The sequence below is a fragment of the Mus pahari genome, chromosome 4 (assembly GCF_900095145.1).
Source record: "Mus pahari chromosome 4, PAHARI_EIJ_v1.1, whole genome shotgun sequence".
Taxonomy (NCBI): Eukaryota; Metazoa; Chordata; class Mammalia; order Rodentia; family Muridae; genus Mus; species Mus pahari.
Genome location: NC_034593.1, coordinates 56,270,944 through 56,287,830, shown reverse-complemented (window position 1 = coordinate 56,287,830; position 16,887 = coordinate 56,270,944). Strand labels below are relative to the sequence as shown.

General features: G+C 36.4%; 1 protein-coding gene across 1 annotated transcript in view; it reads right to left on the bottom strand.

Annotated features, from left to right (window-relative positions):
- Positions 1-16,887, bottom strand: part of Gmps (guanine monophosphate synthase) — a 39,021-nt gene that overhangs the window by 14,140 nt on the left and 7,994 nt on the right. Inside the window, exons 4-11 of the mRNA XM_021195484.2 lie at positions 15,639-15,736; positions 13,738-13,841; positions 11,156-11,349; positions 10,816-10,981; positions 8,120-8,271; positions 7,469-7,642; positions 4,548-4,653; positions 2,732-2,847 (exon numbers count right to left, since the gene is read on the bottom strand). Coding sequence (XP_021051143.1) covers positions 2,732-2,847; positions 4,548-4,653; positions 7,469-7,642; positions 8,120-8,271; positions 10,816-10,981; positions 11,156-11,349; positions 13,738-13,841; positions 15,639-15,736 — 1,110 coding nt within the window. The remainder of the gene's footprint in view (positions 1-2,731; positions 2,848-4,547; positions 4,654-7,468; positions 7,643-8,119; positions 8,272-10,815; positions 10,982-11,155; positions 11,350-13,737; positions 13,842-15,638; positions 15,737-16,887) is intronic.

Below are 16,887 nucleotides of genomic sequence, written 5' to 3'. Positions count from 1 at the left end.
TACCTCACACCAGTCAGAATGGCTAAGATCAAAAATTCAGGTGACAGCAGATGCTGGTGAGGTTTGTGGAGAAAGAGGACACTTCTCCATTGCTGGTGGGATTGCAAGCTTGTACAACCACTTTGGAAATCAGTCTGGTGGTTCCTCAGAAAATTGGACATAGTACTACCGGAGGATCCAGCAATACCTCTTCTGGGCATATATACCCAGAAGATGTTCCAACTGGTAACATGGACACATGGTCCACTATGTTCATAGCAGCCTTATTTATAATAGTCAGAAGTTGGAAAAAAAACCCGGATGTCCCTCAACAGAGGAATGGATACAGAAACTGTGGTACAATTACACAATGGAGTACTACTCAGCTATTAAAAACAATGAATTTATGAAATTCTTGCGCAAATGGATGTATCTGGAGGATATCCTTAGTGAGTCAACACAATCACAAAGTCACTAGATATGCACTCACTGATAAGTTGGTATTAGTCCAGAAACCTAGAATACCCAAGATACAATTTGTAAAACACAAGAAAGTAAAAAAGAAGGAAGACCAACGTGTGGATACTTCATTCTTCCTTAGAATAGGGAACAAAATACACATAAAAGGCTTTACAGAGACACAGTTTGGAGCTAAGACAAAAGGATGGACTATCCAGAGACTACTCTACTCCGGGGATCCATCCCATCATCCGCCACCAAACCCAGACACTATTGCACACGCCAGCAATATTTTGCTAAGGGACCCTGATATCACAGCCTCTTGTGAAGCTATGCCAATGCCTGGCAACCACAGAAGTGGATGCTCACAGTCAGTGATTGGAAGGAACACAGGGCCCCACAATGGAGGAGCTAGAGAAAATACCCAAGAAGGTGAAGCGGGTTGCAACCCTATAGGTGGAACAACAATATGAACTAACCAGTACCCCCAGAGCTCATGTCTCTAGCTGCATATATAGTAGAAGATGGCCCATCATTGGGAAGAGAGGCCCCTTGGTCTTGCAAACTTTGTAAGTCCCAGTACAGGGGAAAGCCAGGGCCAAGAAATAGGAGTGGATGGGTAGGGGAGCAGGGCTGGAGGAGGGTACAGGAAGCTTACAGGATAGCATTTGAAATGTAAATAAAGAAAATATCTAATAAAAAACAAAAGAAAAAAAAGCAAGGAAGGAAGAGAAGAAAAGGGCCATCATACAAATTAAAAAAAAAAAAAAAAAAAGACTAGGCACAAGCTCCCCATATCATGGCTGGACAAAGCAATGTACCAGGAAGAAAAGGGTCCCAAGAGCAGGTCAAAGAGAGACAACCCCATTCTTACTATTAGGAGTTCCACAAAAACACCAAACTATGTAATCACAACATATTTGCAGAGCACTTCAGTTTTGATATTGTTTTTAATGTAACAAGTTTTAGTTTTTCAGGTATGTGTTTGTTCCTGTATGGCAGCTGCTGTCCTATGGCTGCTGCTGTCATTAGTCTTGGTTTCATGAACAATTCCCTTCCAGGGGTCAAGTTATTTCACTTACCCAGTGTGATGTGTCATTTGCTCAATCAAAGTCATTATATTTCACCAATTTGGAAAAAGTTCTCTTGTCCACTGTGATCCTCTGGAGATACTTAAAGCTGAACTTCTCAATATTATCTGAGTTTTTTCTATCTTTAATTATTTCTGATCATTTGTTCTATTTCTAGAAATTTTACAGTTTCTATGCTTGAATTCTCTCTTTATATGTTAATTTCAGTTACAAACATTTCTAAAATTTAACTATCTCAGTTTTTAAGTATCATAAAAACAATATTAGCTGGGCAGTCATGGCACACACCTTTAATCCCAGCACTTGGGAGGCAGGCAGATTTCTGAGTCTAAGGCCAGCCTGGTCTACAGAGCGAGTTCCAGGACAGCCAGAACTACACAGAGAAACCCTGTCTCAAGAAACAAACAAACAAACAAAAAAAAAAAACCAAACAATACTATCAGTAGCTTCATCTTCTTCCTTCACTTTCTCATCTTTTGTTTGCAAACTCTAGTATCCAGGGTCACTGAGGATATTCTGCTAATTATTTATATCTATCTGGGCCTTATGGATGTGTTTTGTTCTTTGTAAGCTCTCTTACTCTTTTGAAACTGGGCATTCTTTGGGAACCAGGGTGAAGATTACTCCACAGAGATCCTGTTGCTACTTGCCTGATTTCTTAGAAGCAGTACAAATCCAGGTTCACCTCAGATGACACTTACTAACTTGCTACCTTCAAACACAGCTTTGAAGGTCATAAGTTAACAATTCACATCAGAGGGACTGGGAGACTGCTACACATTATCAATTTGTAGCTAAAGTGCTGCTAAGAAAACATGTGATTTAATCACAGACCCTTCATGGCCCTGGGTCTCCTTTCAGATACTTTTGCTCAAATGAACTAGTGGAATGCTGCCTTCAGAGGAGCAAAGTCTTCCTGAATTGACCCTTCTACTTCATTATGACTTACTTTCTTACCGTGTCTATGAAAGAGCATCTTATGCAGCTTATCTGGAACTTTTACAGATAGGAGATATACAGTCTTATTTGGTTATACAGACAAATCTACCTAGTAGTCTCTGTGTCATGATTTCTGTGTCATTGCAAATAAAGATTGTTCTGAATTTTCAAACACAAAATAAATAAATTAATTTTAAAACATTAATACAACAGCAATCTATTTTGTACAGTGTATTGACTAGATGTGTCAAATCATTTATTACCTTCTTAACACTTGCAGAAAAATCAGCTACTATCTTCAAAATATTGTTGGTTTCAGGGAAGTCTTTACAAATATAAGGTTCCTCAGCACATATTACTCTGATTGCCAGGCCAGGACCTAAATAACAAAAATAATTTTGAGCATTAAATCTATAGTTACAATTTTAATGGAAAACTGACACTATCTCTAAAACATAAAACCCTTATAAAATTAGGATCTAACTGCCATCACATGGTGTTTTGTTTTCTTCTTTTTATTTTAGTGTTAGAACTCAAACCCAGGTCATCATGCAAGCTAGCAAATAGTCTACCACTGATTCTTAGCATTCTAAAATTTCAAAGCTGAAAATGTAGCTCTTTGGTAAAGTTAATGGTATGTACAAGGACATGGGGCTCAATCTAAAGCTAAACCAAACAGGTGAACACTAGATATTTAATTTTAAGTATATGTATTAGTTTCCCATCCAATATGACTAATCTATGCATTCTCACAAAACTCTTCCAAGATATATTTTGAATCATATTATACATGGTAATTTAGTGATAATCTCTTGAGGGAATTCTCTGTCATACACAAATGTAAAAAATGTAACAAACCACCTTATCTCATAGGCTATTTAAAATTAAAATATAAAAGTGAAAAGTTTAATGCAAACATGTGAGCTACCACTTTTATTTACGAAATATGTAATAGTCATAAAGTTACTTAAGCAAGCAAGCAAGCAAATAAATAAACAGAGGATACAGAGACCGCTCAGTAGTTAAGAGTACTAAGAGTAGTTGCCAGCACTGTGTATCTCAGGGGCTCTGATGTCCTCTTCTGACTTCTTAGGCACCTGGCATGCCCATGGAGAACACACACACACACACACACACACACACACACACACACACACAGGCAAAAACACATGCAAATAAAATAAACCTCACAGAAAACTAAAAAGAATAAAAGGCATGAACAAGATCTGCTACTTTACTATAACATGAAAAAAAAATCCCTTGAGGTGTTTAGAAGCAAAATGAAAATCATATTCCATTAGTTGTTCTTAGTTTCATTACTAGTTTTAGAATAAACATCCAGGATTTTTTCTTTTTTTTCCGGACAGGCTTTCTTTGTGTAGCTCTGGCTGTCCTGGAATCACTCTGTAGACCAGACTGGCCTCGAATGCATGAACCCAGAGCATCCAAAGCAACCTGGAGGTGGGAGTGAGGGGAATCTCATTATTTTTTTTTTTTAAAAGATTTATTTATTTATTATATTTAAGTACACTGTAGCTGTCTTCAGACACTCCAGAAGAGGGCATCAGATCTTGTTACAGATGGTTGTGAGCCACAATGTGGTTGCTGGGATTTGAACTCCGGACCTTCGGAAGAGCAGTCGGGTGCTCTTACCTACTGAGCCATCTCACCAGCCCCTCATTATTTTTTAAGAGAACCATTTTTCAAGAGACCCTATCTTTAAAAACAGAAGAGGAGAAATGAAGATTTAATTTTCTTTTTTTTTCCATGGAATACATACACAGAGCTCATGGTATAAAAATCCTAGATCTACAATTAAGAATTATGTGCAAATGCAATTAAAATATCTTTATGCTCCACCTCCTCGTCTGGAACCAATGCTATATGCTACACTCCCAGGAATCATATAGTATCTAAATACAAACAAAAAAGAATGAGTCACATAATGGAATAAATATAGTAGGCACTTCAAAGAATGTGTTCCCTGTCACCCTCTCCCTTTATCATGTCACATATTCCTCAAGAAGAGATGATTCACATGACAGTCTACCAACAAACAAAACCCACGTGTGGTTTTACCTGGAAAAGGATGCCTGGAAACCAATTCTTCTGGCAGGTCAAGCTCTCTGCCTAAAATCCTGACTTCATCTTTATGAAAATCTTTCAGAGGTTCTATTACTTTTCCCTATAAGAAAATAAGGGACCAATGAAAAAAATAGACTATCATTTAAGACTATCATTTTCTCCTATGAGGCTTAGAAGAAATTAGATTACTATTCAGGGGCATTCATAATCTTTGTTGAAACACATTTTAAGTATAATTCTTACAAGTCTTATAAAGAAAAACAAATTCTGGTGCTGGAGAGATGTCTCACTGTTTAAGAGCCCTGGCTCCTTTCTTCCAGAGGATGCAGCATCAATTCTCAGCATGCACACAATCATCTATGAGGTCAGTTTTAAGGGATCCAATACCCTCTTTCTAACCTCCACTGGCACCAGGCACACACATGATGCACAAACACACATGAAGACACAATCAAACACACACACACACACACACACACACACACACACACATACACATACACACACATGATGAGACCCATCAGCTCTCAACTACTTCTCACTGGACACAAAGAAGGCAATTGAAAAAATAATGTTCATGTTAATGAGTCCAAATGAACTGGGTGTGGTGGTACACACCTTTAACCCTAGCAGTGGGAATGCAGAAGTAGCCAGATCTCCATGAGTTCTGGTCTATGCAGAGTGCCTGTCTAAAAAAGAGACAACAAAGCAAAACAAAACATTTCTAAACAGTATCAAAAAAAAAATAAAATAAAAGGATAAGTCATGGTAATAAATAAATAAATGTATTTATTTCATGTGCATAAGGACTTTATCTGTGCATATATATGCATACCTTGCAGGTGTTGGGAATTCAACTCCAGTCCTAGGAAAGCAGCCAAGTGCTCTTAACTGCAGAAACATTTTTCCAGCCCCAACAAAAAATATCAAATTAAAACTCAGTATATGGAGCAAAGGGTATGAACAGTCATTTCTCTAAGATAAACAAATGAGCAATAAGCATCTGAAAAGATTCTAGACATTACAATAGGGAAACGAAAATCAAAAGCATACTGCTCTTAGCATAGCAGTGCTTGCACCCTGCAAGCACAGTGCTGGGGAAGGTAAAAGGACAGTAACTTCAAGAAACATATGGAGAGCCTGTCTCAAAGGACAAAGAACAACAGATACCACTTTTCAAGGGAACAATGGCATAGTTATTAACTAAACACAAATACAAAACAGTGAACATACAAAAGCCAGAACTGTGGTACTTCGGTTAAAAAGTAGAATGCTGCAACTGCAATGCGAGATAGCATGTACTTTCTAGAAAAGAAAATTAAAAACAGACTAGAAAAAAACAGAACAGTAATCTCTCTCTAAGTATGTATACTGAAGAACTGAAAGGATTCTTGAAGCATTAAATATATACCTACATTCATAGCAAAACTCACAATGTTCAAAGCACAGATGTATCACAATGTCACATGATGAATAATTAGATAAACAAAATGTAGTATCCACAATGCAATGTTCTATTACTTAGCATTTGAAAAGAAGGGAATCAGATCACATAATATAACCTTAAAACTATAAGGACATTATGCTAAGTATGAAATAAGTTAGAAACAGGACACTACTGAAAACAGAATAAAGGGAAGTCATGTTTGTATGCTACCACTTGTATCAAGCAAGTATATGAGGGAGTCAGATAGAATCAAAAATAGAAGGGAAGTTGGAATGTGTGTAATGGGTAAGTTTCAATTCTGCAAGCAGAGAAAGTTACAGATTCTACTATTCTATTCCAGATGGGAGGATTTATTTTATGTTTTATACAATGATTTTTAAAAAGGCAGGTAAGTCTGGATAAGATATGGGAAATGGAAACCAAATGGGAATGTATGAGTTCAACATTTTGGACAACAGTCTTTCAAAAAATCAAAACGTTAAAGAGACATGAAATTGAGGAATTATGTTTTGTTTTTGAAAGAGGTTCATCTATAATCTTGGATTTTCACTTGGTATGTAGCTGAAAGACCATGATACTCTAGACTTCCTAAGTGATGGGTTTACAGCAATGCAGCACCACAGCGTGCTATTCTAGCAATACTATACCTAGCCTAGAGGAAAGGGCAAGTTTACAAGAATTTGTAACCAATATTTATAATGTCATTTCTAACAGCCCAAACAGGAAATGTCCAACTGAAAATTGCAAAAATATGTATACAATGAATACTATTTGGCTATAAAAAGGAGTAAGTTCTAATATACATTACACCATAGATGAGCCTTGAAAATACGTAAGAAGTTAAGATGAACACAGTAGACCATGTCTGTAATCATAGCACTCAGAGTAGGTAGAAGCTAGAGGATCACCAAGTTCAGCCTTGGCTGTGTAACAAGTCAAAGGCACGCATTACTTGAGATCATCTTTTTAAAAACAAAGCAAAAATATCAATTACAAAAGCCCAGGTACTGGTGATAAAGTTATACAAGGTGTCCAAAACAAGGAAAACTACAAAAGCAGCAATTAATAGTTTGAAGGGAATGACGGCCTTTAATCCCAGCATGTGGGAGGCAGAGGCAGGCAGATCTGTGAGTTTAAGGCCAGCCTATCTACAAAGCAAGTTCCAGGTCAGTCAGCCAGGAATACATACAGATATCATGTCTCCAAAAATAAATTAAAAAAAAAAAAGAAAAATAGTAGGTAGTGGTTGTCTAGGGTTGACAGGAGATGTGGAAAGCAGTTAGAATGAAAAGCTGCTAATGAGTACAAGATGCACTACATTCCTTTGGAGGATAATATAAATGTTCTACAATTAGTTTGTGGTAATGGTTAGTCAACCTTCAAAGTACTGAGAACAAACAAAAAAGTATGGAAGAACAGGAAATGTTGAATGGACATACTTTACGGAAAAGTTCTCACAAGCCATTACCTCTTCCCTTAATTTCCTGATAAGTTCTGTGTCGTTGTGGTGGGTTTTGATGAGTTCAGCTTTGCCACTGGCAACAAGGGATGCACTTTCAATAAGATCAGGCCTTAAAGTGCCTTGGGCAAGAAAAACCTCCTCTGGCTTCAGACTCATTTCTCCAATAACTTCATTGGCAATCTGTTACCACAAGAGCAGAACAGTTTTCTAAGAAATCAATCTTTCAACAAAGTTTCAATTAAATTTGATTCTTTCTAAAGTACTAACCAGGAAAGTAGATCCATCAAACTCACAAAAATAAATTTCTGAAAACATTATTGTACATTGCATGTGATTAAAACAATGTATGTGAGCATTCCCTTCGACATTACCTAAAATACAGCCACTGGTAAACCCAATAGAAGTGCAGTGTCAGCGGAAAGGACCATCCCTAATTGCCTAGAACAGCAACTTAGCAACATGCATTAAACTAAAAACCAAAACAGTGTCTACCTATCCACAGGACACACACACACACACACACACACACACACACACACACACACAGTGCATATTCAAAAATAAAACAGAATTAGCAAAGTTTGTTATGTGATATAATAAAAACACACTAAAACAGACATAAAACAGTATACATTGTCCATATTAAAAGAAAGGTACCTTAACAAAAGTATCACCAATAATTTTTCTTTTCTCCTCAGGACTTGTTGTCATATTTAATGTTTTGCTAATTCTTTTCCGTGGGGTCCTGTCTTCATCTGAGATAGGCAGAGTAGTTGTTCCATTATAGAAGGAATGAGCAGCATTTATCACTGGAAAAGATTGGAGAAGTATTTTAAACTATTATATTTCTTTAAATCGTAAGTAAGTCAAAGCATAGAAAGAAAACCAAGGCAAACCCACCATTTGATGTCCCTTACATTTTCCCATGTGTTCAAACACCCAGCAATAAACCAGCATTAACAGGTCAGATCTAGAGATCAGAGATCTCTGAATTTATTCAGAACCTCTGTGACATTTAGATATGAGGCCACAAACCTGCCTGCCAACAGTGCTGGTTGCTTTCTCTCTGGTCAGTGTTGAACTACAAGAATTCTATATATATATATATATATATATATATATATATATATATATATATATATATATATCTCCCCAAAACAGTCAAAAAGCAGTGGTTCCTCTACAGAAAACCAAAGCTCTCAGACCAGTACAATGATTCTTCCAAACTTCTATTTATGCATTTAAAATTACGTGGGTATCCTTTTATTTATTATTATATAAGAACAAGTAACCATGGTAGTTCAGTTGCAAAGTGTATGCCTAGAACGCTGTGGGTTTGATTCCTAACACTATTAAAAATGAGAAGCATCCAAAGACAAAACACTAAGACCACTATTTGGTAATAAAGCTTAACTACTAGTAAAATTCACTGTGAGATGATGAAGTAGCTGGATGTTTCAATCAGGGTCCATCAAATACCTGTAGTTCCTTATCGTAATCTGGTCAATTACCCACAAGCTCCTACCCATCAACTCTTGTACAGTTAAACTGGGCAAGAGATGGAAGGATGGAATCACCGTTTAATGTCACTTAGTTCTGTTCCCACTGTACAGTCCTACCTGTAACCTCAACTATGCCTGGTGCAGTGTTGCAAGTCCAAGGCCTCTTAGTAAACCATTAGCTTTCTCAACGTGAGGACAGAAGTAGCTCCCTCTGCATTAAGGAAAAGAATCTGCTTCTCATGTTTTCAAATACTCCCTGCTTTAGGCAAACCCAGTGACCTATTTCTCCCAAAATCCAATGTTCCCACTTCCTGAGCTTCCCCTAGAAGTCTACAGGCCAAATAGCCTATTTCCTACTGGCTTCCTTTCCACTTTAGGCCTAAGACTTAGAGTTCCTCCATTCTATTGGTCCAAGTTTTTGTCCCATTGAAGTTTCTCTACTCTGAAGGTTACCTTAGAAAAATATGTAACTACACAAAAATGCAAAAATGGTTATAACAAACACTAGTAAACTAAAGGCATCTCTAGGCCAACTTTTTCTTATCCTGACCTCAAAATGTTCACAGTAAACCCCATAAAAAGAGACAGTCACAACATACATGTGTGTGTGTTTATATATATATTTGAAAATTTATAAACTTACTTGCATAAGATACTCACTTATAAGTTAGTATCTAAGCCTTTCTACAAATACAGATTGTTTTGCAATCAAGTTCAAACAGAAAAAGAAGATTAAATTTTATAATTTGTAAATTCCAAAAATATTCAGACAAGTGAAGACACTGCTAGGTCCCCGTTGGGACCCTGTAAGAAGAGTGCTAAGGACCCTTCAAAGTTAATTAGCTTATCAGAGAGAATCCTCCTCAGAAAACCAAAATTTACTCTCTAGTGTTCTTTGAACTGTTTCCTTATTCCTTCCACCTTCATCACTGTAACTGTTTATGCCTTTGCTTTATGTCTTGCTTTAAAAAGGAAAGTGCTTATGTAGGAGTCATCATTATACTCAGTCTTTTAGCATCAATTAAACTGTGTCCAACTGTACTTTCAATCTATTATATCATTTTATCATTGTAGCCATCAGTTAAAGTAAGTTTATTAGTGATTATCACTGCCCTTTAAATCAACAGTAACTAAGGATGTCTTTTTTTTAATTTTATGTCTGCAAGCATTGACCTACACAAGACAGACATCATGTGTCTTCCTCAGCATGCCTCTCACTAAACATGGAGCTAACTAGTTGAGCCAGATGGGCTGGTCAGCAGGCCCCAAGGATTCACTAGTCTACATCTTCCTCGTTTAGGTGATTATAGGCATACAGACACATCTGGCTTTTTATATGGGTTCTAAAGATAAATTCAGATGCTAACGCTTCTGAGGGAAGCACTTTATCAATTAAGCTGCCTACGTGGCTTGCTTTAAGTCTGACAATGTTGCCTAAGCTAATTCCAAATTCCTGGCATCAAACAATTCTCCTTCCTTGGTCTCCTAAGCGCTAGGATTACAGGTGCATACAACGAACGTGTCTTAATAATTCTAGACTTTTAATCTACTTTCTTTGTATGAGCTTGATTGAATACAACCTATATTTATAGTAGATGCTCACTTGCATAAAGAATATTGTGAGAGGACAGATTTTGAGGATAGAATAGTAAATGCAAAATGGCAACTTCCAAGTTTCAGTATATTTGTATAAATGTCAAAAAACAAAAAATTTATGAATATGAACTAAAAGGTATGGTTAGCCTTTAGTTTTTAGAGAAACCTACATTTTTAATATTGAACTGAACTAAATCACACAGCTTGAAGAAATAACCCCTGGTAAAAATCAACTTCTCCATGATAAATCAATACCTTTGACTTGAATTCCAAGCTTTTTGAGGGCCTCTTCAACAGACTGGCTTTCTCGTTTTCTCATAAAGCCATTATCAATGTGCACAGCAATGACTTGATCTTGGTTCAAAGCACGATTTAGCAAAGCTGTACAAACAGTTGAATCTACACCGCCACTGAGTAAAACCTGTAAATAAAATGAAGAGAAAAAAAAAATCAAGCAGAATAAACAAACAAGAGACTCTGAGGGGATGCAACACACAAACTATATATGTAGCCTGTCAGTTGTCAGGACTAATCAATCCTACTATGGATTCCAATGTTTCTGACCTAAGTCTGTAGACTTAGATCAAACACTTACCAACACTTTTGATGTTCCTACTTTCTCTTTAATCTCTCGAATGCATTCACGTTCTCGGTTCTGCACAGTAAAGTTCCCACTGCATCCAGCTATATCATACAGGAAATTCTTCAGTATTACCTTCCCATTTTCTGTAAGCCCAACTTCAGGGTGGAATTGTACACCATATAGCTTTTTAGATTCATTGGCTATACCTTCGTGGAAAAAACAATCACAAAGCAACTTTATGGTGAAGATACAACTAATATTCACAATCCATTCTCCATTCCTCAAAATCTTTCTCTATAAATGTTAAATGTATATTCCCTATTCAACTTTTAATTACAGAGAAAGAAAATACATAAAAAGCTATGTTACTATAATCTTTATAAAGTATACAGCGAAAAAAAAAAGAGGTTTAGGACAGAGCAGAGACTATTTCACTAGATTCTTATTTCTCTATCATTATTTCGATTTTTTCATCTATTTAATATAGAAAAAATGGTTCTCAGTCCTACATAACTTCCACATATACTTAGCATCTTCTAATGCCCAACATTAAAAAAACCTTCATACCACAAACATTTTCACTATTTTCTAATATTTTCTTTCCAGTTCTAGTAACTACAAATACAGGTTGAATAGTCCTACTCTGAAATATCCAGGTTCAGAAGTGTTTTAAGTTGTCATAGTGTAAGTTTCCAAGATTGAAACATTGCATACTAAGAAGCTCCTTAAGCAGAAAGGTAAACAATTCAAATAGCTTCAGGAAGTTCCTGAAATTGACCAGATTCACTGGAGTCCCTCTGGGATGGGAGAAGCTGCACTACAAAGACCAAGACCAGACCAGCTGCCTGGAAGAAACAGAAACCAGCTGGGCTGCCTGGAAGAGGTTTAGACCTATTTTGGCACATAGAATAGACAGATACTCTCCAACCTATTAAGATGCCAACAAGTAGTGCAAAGTGTTTCAGGTTCATAGCTCTGTGAACTGTCACCCATGTTGTGGTAGGCTTTGGTAATAAAGTTGTCTGAATCATTTCTGTTCCTGTAAGTAATCTCTCACTCATATTCCTGTAGTAACCCCAGGGAAATTCATTGGTTCACCTAACTGGTCTTGGTAATATCCATGCTTTGGTCCGTTGTGGGTTCCTTTATCAACTGTGTGTTTTATCTCCCTAGGAAAAGTTTTATCACACAACAGACATTTGGATGAGATCCAAGTACAAACATGAAAGTCACATAGATAAGTAGCCTAAAATGACACAGAATTTTAAGTGTACTTGCATTTTGACTACCACTTGTCATTTGGGGACACTTAAAGAATTTGCAATTGTGATATTTGTTAGTAATCAAATAGTTTTTGACTGTGGACAATTTCAGGTATTCAGATTGGGGATATTTACTATATGATTGTACACACTTGACCAAAGAGTTTAACAAATTCTTATGCTTAACAAGTATGCTTAAATAGTTAAGAAACAAGTGCTGAGCTAGGGGCTTTACATGGGCATCATTATCCTATTTTATGGTTCATGGATCAATAAATTTGCCTCAGTTCTTATAGCTCATGCCTGGAAGGCTCAAGATCTGAGGCTCTTTATACTTTATGTGTCTTCCAGGATACCACTCTCAGTTTACTTATTTCAGTTTGCTGCTTCTCACTCTTCACTGCTGGTTCCTCTTTACCTGGCCTACATCTACATATAGAATCTGCCAGACTTAGGCTTTAAATATCTTCTTCATAAACTCTTAAGTGATCCATCAGTATACCTCTAGCCTAGGTTTCTCCACTGAAATCAAGATGTATAACTGTTTACCTGGACACCTTTATTTTGATGTTATTTAATAAAAGCACCCTGAATTTCATATGAAACCCGAAACCCCTGAAGTCTTTTCCATTAGGTAAATAGAAATTCCACCCATGTTATTCAGGCAAAAAAATAAATAAAAAATTAAAAAATAAAAAAATCCAGTACTTAAAACTTGACTGTTTTACCTTTACTATTCCACACTCAATCCATTGGCAAATCTCTGTCTCTCCACTAGGAGCATTATTACAATCCAAAGATATGACTAGCTCTTCTACCATCCTGCTCTAAACTTTACTTTTTCTCCCCTGATCACCAGAATATACATCAGACAGCTCAAAACTGCCTGCAGCTCAGCTTCAGAGAACCCACAACAATCTCACCTTCTTGGGTACATATACAGATACACATACATTCATATGTATTAATTTTTTCGTGTGAATTTTATTTTTTAAATTAAGTATTTTAAAGCCTTATGTAAACTCTGAATAATTTCCTTGGTTAGTAATGTTACTACATTAAGTTACCACATTTACAACAGCTATAGAAAAATAAAAACATACCCACAAGACAATTCAATGGATAAAGGCACTTGGTACCAAACATGAACCTAATGGGATCCAAATAGGTGAAGGAAAGAACCCTGTAGCAGTCCTCTGACCCACTGGCACAATACATGTTTTAAAAAAACAAATATAGCAAAGTAAACATTTTAAATGAAAGTATAAGATTATCTCATATAGAATGATGATCACTATGAAAAAATAGTTTTAATGAAATCTGAATTTTTACCTGCCACAATGTTCCCAGAACGTGCTACAACCTTGAATCCATCAGCTACTTTGTCTACACTGTCTCCATGTGTAAGTAAAACAATTTCTTCCTTCTGCAGGCCCCTAAACATAAAAAAAGTAAAATTTACACACTAATATCTCAAGGAGAACCATGATTGATAGGTCAATGAACTATCTAGTTTTATAACAACTTGATACAAGCTAGAATAATCAGAGAGGAGGGAGCCTTAACTGAGAAAATGCCTCCCTAAGATTTAGGCTGTAGGGAAATTTGTAGAACACTCTCTTAATTTGTGATTGACTGGAGAGGACCATGCCCATTATGAGCGGTGTCTCCCTGGGCTAGTGGCCCTGAGTTGTATAAGGAAACAGGCTGAGTAAGCCATGAAGAGTCAGACAGTAGGCAGCACCCCTTCATGGCCTGTACATTAGCTCCTGCCTATAGGCCCCAATCCTGCTTGAGTTCATGTCCGGACTGACTAAGAATAAAGAAGTAAGCTAAATAAATCCTTTCCTCCCTAAGTTTCTTTGATCATGGTGTTTCATCACAAAAATAGTAATCCTAACTACAACAATCATTTTGTTTAGAAATACAAATTTGTTGTACATTAGATTAGGAAAATTCAGGAGGTAAAAACTGTATAGCAATGGAAGAGAAGTCACAAGTATTTCCTGTCTGCCAGTCTAGCTCCAGGTTCAGTCAGAGAACTTCTTGGCTCAAGACGATAAGACAGAGAGTAGTAGAATAGAGGGTCTAACATTCTCCTGTGGCTTCTATTTGTATGCACATGTGTGCATAGAATGCACATAAACACACGACATATACCCATCATACAGCACACACACACACACACACACACACACACACACACGAGAGAGAGAATAATTTTTAAACTTGAAAACTGAACTGATGAATATATGAAGCTGGTACTCTAATTACACTAAAATATTATAGATAATAAAACTGTAATTTCAACATTTCATTTGAGATTTTATCTTTAAAACAGATATTTCAATGACTTAATTCGCTGTCACATCAATAATGATGATACTGACACTGCTATTGTACAGCTATCTGTACAGTATAGATATATGTAAGATGCAGGTTACTATATAATCAGGCTGGCTGGAGTGATGGCTCCATGGCTTAGAACGCTTATCTATCTTCTAGAGTCATTCTGTTCCCAGTACCTACATCAGAGAACTCACAACCACTTACAACTCCAGTTCCAGGAGATCCAACACCCTCTTCTGATCTCAGATGGTATGCACACACATGGAAAACAAACACACTCATGCACGCGCGCACACACACACACACACACACACACACACACACACGGAGGAAGGCAGGCAAGCACGTTAAGAGTAAGAGATATTAAAATCAGAATACTTGTATAAAAATCCTATAAACTTTTATATTAATATAAAAATAATTATATATACTGATTTTAGCTTTCTAAAAACAGAAAATACATATCGCCTAACTGTTCACAAAAAAACACCTAGAAATAAGTACAACACAGCAGGCAAGGTGGAACTCTAGTGCAAAAACAAAAAAAAGCAATGGTATTTAACTATGAAAAGGAAGTAGTTGATCCTTTATCCACCCACATGGTAAAGTAGAAGATCCAATTCCCATAGATATTCTCTGACCTCAACATATGCTCCAATGGCATGTATATAGACACATAAATACAACAAAAAAACGCAATACACATATAAATTAAATACATGGGACTAGCAAGATTAGCTGGGCTGGTGAAAGCATCTGTCACCAAGCATGACAAAGGAGAGAATCAACTCCCACAAACTGTCCTCTGATTTACACACACACACACAGTGGCATACACATATGGATGGACCCAAAATTAAGTAAGTGTAATTAAAAAATAATACCTGAATAATGAACTTGTATTATCCATAGTAATGTTGAAAACTCCATCCTCTCTAACACTTTTTTTATGCACAGTGCCTCCAAAAACTTTATTCATCATCTGTTCAAAGAAAAAAATGAATGTTAATATGAATCAAAAGAAAAGTCTGTATACTAATTATTTATATTCTTTGCCTTCAAAATGTTGTTTGTACAATAAATATGAGTAAACAAGTGTTTAATGTGTGTAGGTAACTACTATTACTGTATATAAAATTGTTAATAGGCATAAATTCATAATAAAATTTGACTAGGAATTTGACCTGAGGCTAATCTCTGTCAAATACTGACTTTCCATTTGTTGCACTTTAATTAACATTATATATATATTAAAAAAAAAAAAATCGGTCAGGTGTACTGGAGCACAGGCTCTTAACCCCAGACCTCAGGAAGCACAGGCAGGTGAAGGTATATGAGCTCAGGCCATGTTTTGTCTACATAGGTGACAGCCATGAGCTCAGGACAGCCAGAGCTACAATAGTGAGACTCTTATCTCACAAAGAAAACAGAAAGAAAAATTTTTCTTTAATACTTATTAAGTCAGACCAGCTACAAAGGTACTTTGAGATTTAAAAGCCGTTGCAGGTAAAAAACTGTAGCAACAGCACAGGAGTTAAGGCATGAAGGAATAAAATATGAAACATTTTCATAATTATACAAGTTTGAATGGCTGAATTAGAGAATGACAAGAAAGATGAAAGGCAAAATATTAGAAGAGAGCAGTGCAATCAAATGTCTTGTGTTTAATATAAAGGGCATGCAGGTATAGTGGAGCATGTCTTTAATACCAACACTTAGGAGGCAGAGGCAGAGACAGAAGCAGAAGCAGAGACAGGCGGCTCTCCATAAGTTCAAGATCAGTTTAGTCTACAAAGCAAATTCCAGGACAGCAGGGGCTCTTATACTGAGAATCCATGTCTTAGGGGAGGGGTATTAATAATAATAATAATAATAATAATAATAATAATAATAATAATAATATAAAGGGGATGAACTAGCAGGGCAGTGGTAGTGAATTCCTTTAATTCCAGCACCTGGGAGGTAGAATTCAAGGCCAGCCTGGTCTACAGAATGAGTTCTATGATAGCCAGGGCTTCATGGAGAAACCCTGTTATCAAAAAAATCAAGAAAAGAAAAGAAAAGAAAAGAAAAGAAAAGAAAAGAAAAGAAAAGAAAAGAAAAGGAGAGGAGAGGAGAGGAGAGGAGAGGAGA